Here is a 13,293-nt window from a genome sequence, read left to right on the forward strand (position 1 = left end):
GGGGTGCCTTTCACTTTTCCCCTTCTCTGCTAGTGCAGGTCAGGGGGCACGGAGCCCATGGTACAGGCCAGGTGGGTGCCTGCCGTGCTAGACTGCAGGGAGGCCAGGTGGGGGCGGCAGCCTCGTGGGGTGTGTGATTCCTTCCCACTGTTACTTTTTTTCAGGTGGGTTTTGCTGTTGATAGTTGACATATTAGAAATGAAAACTGAGAAACGTGAAAATGTATTAATACTTTAAAAATAATAAAAGCTATTGTATGCTAGTATGAATAACGTGTTTTTAATGAAAATAACTACATTTTCCAGAACAAATTTAATGAGTGACATTGTTTTCGCTTTTTCAAATCTTTTTAACGTCTGACTTCAGAGAAGACAACCGGTTCTCATATTTCCTTTATTTAAAGAAGCTGCAGCGTTACATGTCACGTAGCCTCTGGCAAACCCCCCTGCACACTTGTGAGAGAAGGTGAATGAGAAGGCAAATGTCTTAGTGTCCTTGTAAAAATAGTTTCGGCCTCCCAGGCCCTCTGAAGAGGTCTTAGAGACCCCCCAGAGGTCCCCAGACTGTTGGTTTTGTGGTTAAGAGCACAGACACTGGAGGACATGAGTTCAAGTCCCAGCTCTACCAGTTACTCATTAGACAAGATACCTAACCTCCCTGTGCCCCAGACTGCTCATACATAAAATGGACACAATATGAGTATTGATTCCTACCTCAGTGATTGTTATGAAGATTAAATAAGTATATATTTGGAAAGTTCTTACAACATTGCTGGAAGATAGTTAGGTGCTACATCAGTGTTTATTAAATAAATATGAGCCAATCCTTTCCTTCAAGGGTTTAATCTAGTCAAGTAGATAAACCACTAAACAGCTTCAGGCTTTTGTATAAATTCATTGAAAGCTATATTTGCAGCAGGGACACAAGGAGGGGCTTCTGAACTTTGGGGTCAAGAAACAGGGTGTTCTCGGTCATCTGAACAATGAAAGGAGCAGATTTTCTGCAATGTTAGAATGGCAGGTAGATTCTTAGTTCAGAAGAGGTCCATCCCTGTTAACGTTTGTTGTGATTTCAGTTGTCATTTCCCTTGTAATGGAGAGTGTGAGCAGCCTGGTTGGTTTGCTTCTTTTTGCTGCCGGCCTAGAGCCAGAAGCCTTAGCATTATTGATATATATCTTGGGCCTGGGGCCATAGGGGTCGGTGGATTGACTGGTTATGAATTTAATGACTCAAAATGTGGGGGAAACAGTTCTTTGATCCATTGGGATTTTGTGGTACATATTTGTAATCACTTCTTAACTCTGGGATATTACTATAAGGAAGAAGTTACAGATTATATTTTTATTTTTATTGCTCTTGAAAATAATAGTAAAATTTGTCTTAGTATAACTTTTCTTACTTTCTGTTGTTTTAATGAATTAAATGGGATATTTATTTTTAATATTGCCTATTTACAATAGCCAAGTTATGTAGTTTTATTGAAAACACAAGCTTCAGTGTGTTTAAAATTGTAAATTCACAGTATCAGTCAAGAAAGTGATAAACAAAGATAAGATGATTAAGGCAACTGAGGTCAGTTTTTATTTGTGTGTGTGTGTGTGTGTGTGTGTGTGTGTGTGTTTGAGAGAGAGAGAGAGAAAATGTTTTATTCTCCCTCCATATCTAATTTGAATTTTGGGATAGAATTTAGGAATTAAAATAATTTTTAAGATGCACTTTTTATTTTATTTTATTTTATTTTTTTAAAGTGGACCTTTTTAGAGGGAGGGGAAGGGAGGGAGAAAGAGGGGGAGCGAAACATAAATTGGTTGCCTCTCACACGCCTGCAACTGGGGACCTGGCCCGCAACCCAGGCATGTGCACTGGCCTGGAATCGAACCCACAACCTTTTGGTTCACAGGCTGGCACTCAATCCAGTGAGCCCAGTCTGTACTTTTTAAAAAGTGAGGTGGTAGCATGCAAAAATACTCTACACTGAGTATTACTTGTCTCAGATGGGTACTTTTTTCCAAGATACATTAGTTTTTCAGCTCTGGTATTATTATTGATAAAGTTAATGTGATTCTTGAGCAGACCAGTGTTTCTGCTGTTTACTGATAGTATGCGCTTTCCCCCGTAGATCCGACGGAGGCGCCTTGCTCGACTTGCTGGTGGACAGACCTCCCAACCGACCACCCCACTCACCTCACCCCAGAGGGAGAGCCCTCCGGGGCCTCCTATAGCAGCGTCCGCCCCAGGCCCCTCCCAGGGTCTCGGTCTCAATGTCCAAAACATGACCCCAGCTACCTCCCCAATCGGTGCATCAGGTAAGCCTTTTCTTCGTACCTGGGGCGTGTTTATAATTCTCATCGTAGCTTTTTATTAAGCCTACAGTTGTGACATTTCCACAACAGGGTAAAATAAATTGGACATCAACTTTTTAATATCCTGTAAGTGTAGTTTAAAACTTAAGATCATTACAGAATGTTTTGTAAATGTCTTCGAGGTCTGGTCCAGAAGGTATTCAGCCACGTAATGTGAAAAATAGAGACATTTATTGAAGGAGATACCAGATACAAGAAACATTGTATCTAGGACAATGACGCCTCAGTCCCCTTCAAAGTAGGCACCTTGGGACCTCACACAGTTCTCCCAGTCGCCATCAGCTGCCCTGTCATATTTTTCAGAATCTCATCGATGGTCTGAAATCTCTTCCCTTTCAAAGGTGATTTTAGTTTGGGGAAAAGCCAGAAGTCGCAGGGCACCAACTCTGGGCTGTAGGGAGCCTAAGTCACCTGGGTGATGTCATGTTTTGCCAAAAAACTGCGTGAGACGTGATGCATGAATGAATGCGTTGTAATGATGAAGCTGCCTGTCACCAGTTTCCCATAGCTGCGGTGTCCTGAATCATCTGAACAGCTTTCGCGGAGAAATGTTCAAGCTTAACGCAAAATTTGATGTAGACTCGTTGCTCCCCTTGCTCAGTCAGTTTGAATGCAACAGCCACACAGTACGCATGCTCACTCAACAGTGTCTACCGCCCCCACTGTCTAGTACAGTGAAGTCGTCATTGTTCACACATGTGCATTCCAGTCCACTCTCCTTGGCTGCCAGGTTACATCGATGTCGCACAGACTGTTCTCATTATATTAACAAAGGCTTGACTTTTTCCAACTTCATATTCATTTTGATAGTGATCTGTGAAGATTGATTGTTTCCCTTTCCATAACTTACCCTTTTGTCTAAACAGGGTCGGGTCTAATCTTTGGTTCTGCTGATTTGATGGGTTTTGTTGGTGCATTTATTTTAAGATAAAATGATCTGAAAATGCAAGACTGAAATAATGGTCAAAGCAACAAGCTTCTAATTACAGATTTCCGTGTTTTCTTTCTACATTGAGGTAGAATTCTCTCCCTGAATTTTCAGGGTATGAAAGTTTACTTGGTATGATGTTTTAGGACTATCTCAATGATAATTATTTAACTATCATAAAGGTTTATTTCTTTCTAATTAATGAACTTATGGTTGATATCTAGGAGTATCTTTTGGGGAATGAGATATTAACTCATAGTGTATATTTGAAAATATCTGTCCTTTAAATAAACAGTGCTATCAAACATAACAATTTTTACCATTGTAATAATTGTTGTAAATACTTAAGATTCTAATTATGAAAAAGCAGATGCTAAGAGACCTGTATTGGTCACTGTATCATCTAATAATTAATTGAACACACAGTTTTTAGGCCTGCAGTCAGTTAATGCAATCTTCCTTAGTCTTCCGAATAACCCGTCTGATTAGGTTAAGTTGTCAATTAAAAGTGTTTACAGAGTTTCTGTTGCTGTAACTCTTGTTAGACATCATTGTAGCCTCCTCCCCATGTAGATATAAATGCTTACACGTAATTCTGTTAATCACAGAAGTGAGAGACGTTCAGGCCCAAACCCCAGTTAGTGATGAGCACTGCCTTTGCCCGAAACGGCTCCTCTGTACACCCTGGAGAGGCTGTGCCGGTCCTCGGCAGGGGGAAGGTTCAGGGTTCCTGCTGCGTTTTTACCTTTTCCTTGGAGACAGTGCTGCCTGGCTCCGCGTGGCCGGCGGCGCCTGGAATGCTGGACCTTGTCCAGGGAGACCTGGTGGGTGGGGAGTCTCCGCGCATCCGCAGAGGCTGGCAGGAGACCCAGAGCTCGGTGTGCCCCCGGCAGCCCCTCCGTTCTCCGGGTGTCAGCGTGCTGTCTGTTTGCGACCACCAGCGATCATCTTAGCATGCCCTTCATGCGGTGAAACAAAGTGAGGGGAGAACCCAGAACCGTGCGCTCGGTCTCATTTCTGATTCAGGATCGCAGACGCAAGGGGGCCCTCGCAGTGGTGGGCAGCCGTGCCCTGTTTCCTGGTCTCCTCTCCCACCCCGCCGCTGATTCCGTGCATTCCCCAGGCAGCCACCTCCTTCTGCACGCGCACTGACCCCGGCGGCCCGCCTTCCTGTTCACGGAGGACACGGCTGCGCTGCGGCCGAAGGGGCCTCCCGAAGCTCCCGTCACTGCATCCCCTGCCTGCCTGGACGTGTGGCCAGTTCTTGTCACGCTGGCGCTGGCTCGCCCTTGTCGCAGGCCACGCCCTAGGCCCCAGCTGCTGTCACCTGCTCAGAGCCGTTGCCCCAGCTGTCCCATCTCCTGCTTCATCAGGTTTTCCAGCTCAAGTGGAAAACTTATGTTTTTAACGGCCATTATACGTGCCGGTCCTTCTCCCGTCAGGGCCTGTGCCACAGCTGTTCCCCTTTTCCCCTGTGACACAAAAGCAGCTGTGGACAATCTGTAGATGAAGGTGCGTGGCTGTGTTCCAACAAAACTGTATTTACAAAAACACCCCGTGGGTCAGATATGTGGCTGGTGGACTGGCTCACTGGCCCCCGCTCTGGGTCCTTCGCGAAATAGAGCCTCCCCAGATTCTCACCGTGTCTCCTCACCTCACCTGTCCTGCTGCCACCCAGGCCAAGGCGCCGGCCTCTCTGGCCTGGGCTGCTGCAGTGGCCTCCTCGCTGGCCTCGCCAGGCCCGCCCTGGCTTCACGGCAGCGTGTTCTCAGGGCAGAGCACTCTGCCGTGTGAGAGGGGCTCCGGGCCGGCCAGCAGGCCCGTTAGGTTGTCCTCACACACGGACAGACAGACTCGGACAGCTGAGCGCTTGGTTCTTGGCAGCGCACCTCTGTGCTGTGAAACCCTAATTATGTGCTTACTTCGTCACCATCCTTCATAATCACACACAGGTAGATATTATTAGCCGTGTTCTTGGCAGGCTGGATCAACAAATTTGCATGAATTTATTAAATAAACAAGTGTAAACAGAACAGAACAGAGAGCAGATCCCCCCTTAGGCAGGTCACACCAGTTCTTGGTTCGGAACCCGCCCCGGCTCCCTGCCTTACCCAGAACGGATGTCAGAGTCCTCACCGCAGCCAGGCAGTGTGTGAGCTGGCTCTGCTGCCGTTCGGGCCTCCCCTCCCCCACCCGCTCTTCTTACTCCTCTGCTCCCGCCATGCCGGCTCCCTGCTGTTCTGGAACATTCCAGGCCTTGATATTTGCTGTTTGTGTGCCTGGAATGCTCATGCCCTAAAATCCACAAGGCTTTCTTGCTTAACTCTTCAGATGTTGGTCGCTTTCTCAGTGACACCTTCCTTGGCTGCCCTGCCTAAAAGCACAGCCTCTGTCTGGCATGGATACCTGTTCCTGAGCTCTCACTGCCAGCGGATGCTGCACACTTATTACCTGTATAGCCTGTTGTGTCTGCCTCCCCTGCTAGAGGATAAGCTCCATGGGGCAGGGACTTGTGTCCTTCCCATTCTCTGCTCCACCCCCAGTGCCTTTAGCAGTGCCTGGCACCTGATGGGCACTGAATAAAGGTCTGTTGAATTAATAAGTCAATCACAAGAGAAAATGAACAAAACTACAGAAGCACGTGTCGCTTAAAGAAAAGGAATATCAGAAGGATATGAGGCCCTGGCTGGCTAGCTCAGTTGATTAGACCATCCTCCCAATGCACCAAGGTTGTAGGTTCGATCCCAGGTCAGGGCACGTACAAGACTCAACCAATGATGCATCAATAAGTGGAACAACGAATTGATGTCTATCTCTCAAATCAATTTAAAAAATTTTAAAAAAGTATTAGTCTCTTTATAAAAAAGAGAGGATGTGGTAGCTTTTCATTAAAAAATGTGAACAGTTGCCATGAGGCATGTGATGGCTTCTGCTTGATTTCTGTGGTCCTCTATGGTAGACGTAGGGGCAGTGGGTGGATCTATTATTCATGAATGGGAAGGGTACATTTCTGTTCTAGAATCCAGAAGTGCTTTCTGAGAGACAAACCCTGGGTGGCTGCTGCCCGTGGTGAGGAGTCCCCGGTCCGGGGCGGGCGAGGCAGTTCCCACAGGCTTCTCGTTTGACAGTCGTTCAGATGCGTGGAACTGAAACAAGGGCTGGATAGCTGTGCTGAGCCTTGCGGCTGCTTCTCCCGTCTCTGGGCCCAGCTTCTGGCAATGCCCGTGGTTCTCAAAACACATTTTTAGATCCAAATAACAAAACATTGAGGATTAGCAAGGAAGCCAGTCGTGTAGAAATACCGGGGTGGACAAAGCAGGTTTACAGTTGTTCATGTGGAAAATAATGTAATAATGACTGAACAGCAATACAAGAGTAAACTCTGTGTTTCACGTACTCACAATCGTCAGCCTTTTGCCTCCACTCTGTGTAGTTATCAAAATATTTTTAAAGGTTGTGATATAACAACTTATGTGCTTCTTTATTAAATGCTCTAAATAGAGGACCTAGCAGCTAGTCCCCTAGCGGCTGTAATTTCGACCCCTGAGTTCGGTCTCCGTCTGTGGTGAATAACCTCTGCTCTGGAGCAGAAGTGAACAGCAGGACCTGTTTGGAACAGGTACGGAGCCAAATGGTATGTGTCCTCTGGGTTAGTTCGGGGGCCTGGTGACAAACACAGAGTCCGTGTCCTCTGTCTGCTGGTCTCTAATATACTTAGTAATAATAATTTAACCTTCTTCTTGCAAATGGTCTCTATCCTGCTTCCATTCATGCATAAGCCTTTGCCAGGCACTGTGTTAGGAGCTAGGGATGCAGAGAGGGCAGCGCTCATCTCGCGGGCCCAGCGCCCAGCGGGAGGAAATGGGCCTCCTCTGTGCCGGAGCGTGTCCCTGGCACAGCGGGGGCGTGGATTGTCCCTGCCCCAGGCTTGTGGCTGTGGTAGATGGTGGTGGTGGGGATTTTCACACAGATATGTAACTGATTGAAAACTTTGCCTTTAAAGAAAAACAGGATTATTACTTTTGAAAACAGGTAATATCAACAGCCCATGTAATACCCCATACGGCTGCTTATTATCGCCCCAGATTTGCTTGATATGTTTTATTGGTTTTACATTTTAATTTATGTTGGTTGTTAGCAGTGACCTACTGAACACTGTAATTTCGTGTGGTCTGCCTTCAGTACATATGCATTTAAATCTTCCTGTGTGTTTATTAGGTTCTGCTCTAGGCCACATTGCTTATAGTCTAATGAGAGAAAACAAAAGATTTTTAAAAAAAAACATAAAATATATCAGGTGGTGATAATTGTTGTGGAGAAAACTAGAGAATTATATTGGAGTAAGTACTGCTTGGGGAGGAAGGTATTGCTGTTTAAAATAAGATATTTGACTATAGGCCTCATTAAGAAGGTGACTTTCTTTTCCTACCTTCCCCTGAGGACATTTTTTCATTGCTTTTAGACAGAGAGGAAGGGAAAGAGGAAGGGAGAGAGAGTAGCATCGATGGGAGAGAGAAACATTGGTTGGTTGCCTCCCAGACTGGGGATCGAACCGCAGCCCAGGTATGTGCCCAGACCAGGAATTGAACCTGCAGCCTTTCATTGTACATGATGATGCTCCAGCCAAACTGATCCACCAGCCAGTGTAAGAAGGTGACATTTTAGCAGAAGCCCGAATGAGGCAAGGGAGCAAACAAGTGGGTCTCTGCGGTGCGACCTTTCAGACAGCAGGGACAACAGATGCCACGGTCCTGGGCAAAAAATGGGCTTGGTGGCGACCGATGCAATGCCTGTAGTGGACCGGTCCCCTTCCATTGCCCTCAGTGTCCTCCAGTTTAGATAGGAGACATCATTATCACGTAGCAGTGCGTTTGCAGGGGCTTCAGAAAATCAGAGTCGTTCTTTTATAGCTAATTGTCTCTGGCTAAGAATGCTGTCAGGAATGACAATAAAATTATAACCTTTGTCCTGTCAGTTGATTGCTGATTCTGTGTTAAATCCTTCTTCTTCTTCAGAAAGAAGCCTTATTTCCTTAGGTTACAGAGTCCACTAACAGCGTCCTTCCCATATGATGCTGCAACTTTGAATTTGGGAAGCCTCCCCAAATCCCAGTTTTAGTCAGTGAATATTTGTTAGACATGAAAGGGGTTGAGATGTGGTGGCTGTTTCTAGGGAACTCACAATCCAGTTATACACATATATTCGTTTTATACTACATGAGGGAGAGTATAATATACAATTTTTCATTCTGAATTTTTAAAGCAAGTATCATTGTAAATCTGGAAGCACCAGTGGGTCCACAGGAGTGACCCTTTGTGTGGTTATTTGAACTGATGGGTTGGGGGTAAGTGTCACTGAAGACAGGTGGAATACGTGCTCCCCTTTTTCTTATCTCGTCCTCAGACCTGCTGCAGATGGAACAGGCCCGGCCAAGTACCTTAAACCCGGGCCTGTGCCCTTATCTCTCTCATTGCGTCCTTCGCTGACGCATGCAGGAATGTCTGTTGCCGTTACAAACGCGCGCACGTTTGTTGTTTCATGGAACCTGACAAGAGGGCTGTGACGGAGGCGCGCAGGGCCTGATGGTATCGGGTTGTATGTGGAAAGTATCAGGTGAAGTGACTTGCTCAAGGTCGTGTAACTAGAAGTCATGGAGTCTGGGTCCCAGTCCTAGACGTGTGTAAATCAAACATTTATTTTGGTTATCCCAAAAGTTATTAGACCATTCTTTCTCAGGTTTATAGAAGAGTTACCAAGGTAATATAGAGAATACCCATGTGGCCTTCACCCACTTTCCCCAAATGTTACTATCTGGTACTTTTGTCAAAACTAAGAAATTAACTAAATGTGAGTCACCTACTGGCCTTTGGTCTGTGACGTTTCACTCTTTCTGTGTTTTTTATTATCTTGACAGTTTTGAAAAGTACTTTGTAGCATATCCGTTAATTTGGCTTTGTCTGGTGCTTTTCTTGTGATTAGACTGGGGTTTGGGGGAAGGCTATCACCCAGCGATGTGCCCTTCCCTCCCCGTCTCTTCCGGGGTACCCGCTGTCCACACGACCTCCCTGGCATTGTTAACCCCCTCCACGTGGTTAAGCTGGTGTTTGCTGGGTCTCTCCACTGTGAAGTGAGGGATCCCTTTTTCTAAGCTCAATTCTTTTGGATCAAGTTCCTGAGTTCAGCCCCTCAAGCTGTGGCTTTTCCTCCCGGGGGGCCGGGCATCTACATACATTATTTGGAATTCTTCTGTAAGAAACGTTTGCCTCTTTCCCTGGTTATTTATTTAATCCTTACTTATGTCAGCATGAGCTCATGTATATTTATTTTATCTTTGAATTATAATCCAAATAACTGTATTATTTATTTTTTCATTATTTATTTTTCTAAATGATTCTAGCGTTGGCCCCGGGGAGCTTTCTCGGGCCGACTCCTCTGTCTGGCTGACATGTGCATGCTTTCCTTCCTTCGAGCATGTTTTTCTGGAACTGTGAGATATTCCAGGCTCATCATGTGTTTCCCTGCCTGGCCCTAGAATAGGCCGTTTCCCCAAGGAGCAGTCATGGTCTTCTGACTCCAGATGTATGATTCTCTGTACAGTTCCCCATTCTGACACTAAGGAAAGGAATATTCTATCCCGTAACTATGAAGATGGAAGCAGTTTTCTAATTTCAGTGGTTGGTTTTATTACCCCAATATTTTAGATGTTTTTCTTTACAGGTTTGAAATTTCATTTTATATGTGTTTATTCACAAGAACAAAGTGCTTTCACCAGGAAATCAGCTACTGGCCAAATATGTTAGTCTGTTATGTTCATTGTAAGCAGCATTGAGGGGTAAGGTTTGGTATTGGCCAAATAAAATAAGAGGATATTTTATATTTCCCAAGAATGTTAACCCTTTAGCTTAGTTCATTGTCAGGAGCTTTAGAACTTTATTAGTAGAAGGAATGATTCCTTTTATAACAATATCTTTTTAAGTAATTTTAGGATGTATAAAACATAGCTCTCAATTAAATAGCCGTGTTGGAAAAACTCCTCAGCAGGTTGGGGTAGGGAAATTAGCATTTTCTTTGGAGTCAAGAGACCTGTGGTTTATTCTTTGTTTCTAACTTGCAGAAGGTCTTAAGGTCCTTAGACTTTGTGAGTCTCAGTATTCTCATCTATAAAAGAAGAGGCTCGGACAAGGTATTTAAAGCCACCCTCTTGCCTCCTTTTCTAAATAGCTTTATTAAGGTTTTAAGGCCCTGTTTTGGCATTTCCGGTCTTTTTATACTAGAATGTCGCAAGGCTGTACATTGTGTGTGTGCGCACGTGGAAAATGCCATCAGAGAACTCATGTCGCAGCTTAACAATCAGCATTTGGTCTGGTTTCTACACGAAAGGGATATCATTCAGGAAATACTTCAGTGCTGGGAGGAAAGTCGTACAGAAATAAAATCCTAATTTTAAAAAAAAAACAACTCTGGCCTTCCCACACAGAACGCACAATGTAACTTTAACAGGCTCTTATTAGTCATACAAGTTTGGAAAGCCGCCATCCTGAGAGTTGTAATTCATATTTTATTAAGCAGACATCCTTTTGCATTCTTTGTTACATACGATCTCACTTATAAAAATTTGCTTTTAACTTGATATGTAGAGATTGTACTCATCTCAGAGAGGATCAGAGTCTTGTCTGTGTTTTAATTCTTTAATGTCTGGTTTTATGGTCGTGAAAGGGGAGGGGCTCTGGAGTCCTTGCAACTTGGCTTCCTGGCAGTGGTTTCTCAGGTTCGGGGCGGGAGAAGGTGAGACCAAAGCGCGCGTGTGGTTTGAGAACAAAGTGGGATTTTGTACAAGTGCTTTGATTTGTTTTTATCCATGATATTTAATGCATGTTGATTCCAAATCAAGTCAAGGAGACCATCTGCTTTTTCAGGTTCAGAAAGGAGGGGGGTCACGTGGTGTGCAGAAATTAAAGAACACTCGTAAACATACTTAATTCTGAGGAGAACTGCCCCACTTGATCTAGAACGTGAGGATCACGTGGAGGAGTCAGGGAAAAGAGAATTCAGGGGATCTCTTTGAAGTCTTATACAAATATTGTAAATACAGTATATTAGGCTATGTGGAACACACTGACACTGTATTACTATAGGATTATTTTACACATAAAATAGCTGTAGTATGCCATGTTAAAAATACAGTTTTTCAAACATCTGATTGTAATTATCAATTTAATTTCAGAGCTGATTTTATCAGGTAGACATTTGTAAGCTGTTTAATTGCTATCCCATAAAAATTATTGAACTTTATTATTGATTCATTTTAATTAAAAAATTGTCAGACCTTTCACTGTGATGGGTAAACTAATATTCTCCTAAGGACATTATTGGTACTCTATTATCTAATCCTTCAATAAATATTCACTGAAAACTTACTTCCCGTTACACTCCTTGAATTAATTGAAAGTTTTAATGTCTTCCACAAGCTTTTTTCAGAATTCTCACTGCATTAGATGTTTTCTGTATTTCAGTTGTGTTTCCTTAGAAATACTGAAAATTTAGTTTCTTTTCCTTCACGAGGACTGCAGAAGTTTTAATAAACTGGCACATGTTAAAACCTGCTATCGGTAATGGATAAATGTTTTGTAAGATTCTTCCATGAGGAGACCCTAAAGGGTGGGAAGCTTGCTTTCTTGGAACGTTGGGACAGTTAAAATGTGATCCACTTGGTAGTTTCAGCTACAACTGGTCATGCAAGTTGTTTTGTTTTTTAAAAAAATATGTCTCATTTTTCTTTCAGCAACATAGGGATGTGTGTGTGTGTATGTGTATATCTTTAAAGATTTTATTTACTTATTTTCAGAGAGAGGGAAAGGGAGGAAGAGAGGGAGAGAAACAGCCATGTGTGAGAGAAACATCAATTGGCTGCCTCTCACGCCCCCAACCGGGGACCTGGCCCGCAACCCAGGCCTGTGCCCTGACTGGGAATCGAACCTGTGACCCTTTGGTTTGCAGGCCAGCACTCAATCCATTGAGCCACACCAGCCAGGGTGGTATATATATATTTTAAAGCACTTGTAAACGTCTGGATATTCACGCAGTTAAAGTAATTTTTAAACTATGAAGAGTGTGGTTGCAAAGGCTTCGTCGTGAGCGGGGCTCCTGCACTCACGGCCGTGGCTCACTGCGCTGTAAACCCTTGCGGGCGGGGCAGGGCCAGGCTTCCTGCTCCCCCAGCGCTCACGGATACTGTGCGCGCTCAGTCAGAGGGCTGATCCTTGAGGCGGGGCTTACGTGGGTCTGTGTGCGTGTTCCCAACAGTTTATTGTCAAACTTTTAACCATACAGCAGAGTTGAAAAAATTTCGCAATGAACACTATGTGTCCGTTATCTGCATTGTACCATTAACATTTGAGTGTATTTGCTTCACCGCACACCTCTGTACGCATTCATTAATGTATCTTGTTTGGGGGCACTTCCAGGGTTCTTCTGGCCTGTTAGGGAAGCTAGTATGTATTCCAAGATCATAGTTTAAATTGGTAAAAGAGAAGGTGATGAGGACTCAGTTTTAGACATTGGATGTAGCTCGTGTTACTGACCCCATGTGAAATATATTGATAAATGACGATTTCTTGCCAGTGTTCCTATGATTTTACTACTTCGCATTGAGTGTCATCTTTTGATAGAAATGCTTTAGTTGCTGACTGTCGCAGTGGTAGGAATACCAACTGTGTGTGTTTACCATTGTCCTTACAAATCACCTCCGTGTTCTTTCACGTGAGACTCCATCTTTCGCATCTTTTCCGATCAGGAGTCACCCACCGAAGCCAGAGCAGCGAGGGGGTCAGCTCTCTGAGCAGCTCGCCCTCCAACAGCCTTGAGACGCAGTCCCAGTCTCTCTCACGTTCCCAGAGCATGGACATCGATGGCGTCTCTTGCGAGAAAAGGTAAAGTAAGCCGGTTTCCCAATAAACCGTTTTATTTATAGAAAGGGAAGGGTCTATTCACTGTAGTCTCTAG

The 13,293-nt window shown here is 44.4% G+C and overlaps 1 protein-coding gene across 3 annotated transcripts in view; it reads left to right on the forward strand.

The window, feature by feature from the left end:
- Positions 1-13,293, forward strand: part of UBE4B (ubiquitination factor E4B) — a 101,653-nt gene that overhangs the window by 22,899 nt on the left and 65,461 nt on the right. For all 3 annotated transcript variants that reach the window (XM_090268565.1, XM_090268566.1, XM_090268567.1), the window contains exons 2-3: positions 2,120-2,306; positions 13,085-13,220. In XM_090268565.1, the coding sequence (XP_090124691.1) occupies positions 2,120-2,306; positions 13,085-13,220 (323 nt within the window). The remainder of the gene's footprint in view (positions 1-2,119; positions 2,307-13,084; positions 13,221-13,293) is intronic.

This window comes from Furipterus horrens, unplaced genomic scaffold (assembly GCF_987537825.1).
Source record: "Furipterus horrens unplaced genomic scaffold, mFurHor1.1.pri manual_scaffold_3, whole genome shotgun sequence".
In the NCBI taxonomy this organism is placed as follows: Eukaryota; Metazoa; Chordata; class Mammalia; order Chiroptera; family Furipteridae; genus Furipterus; species Furipterus horrens.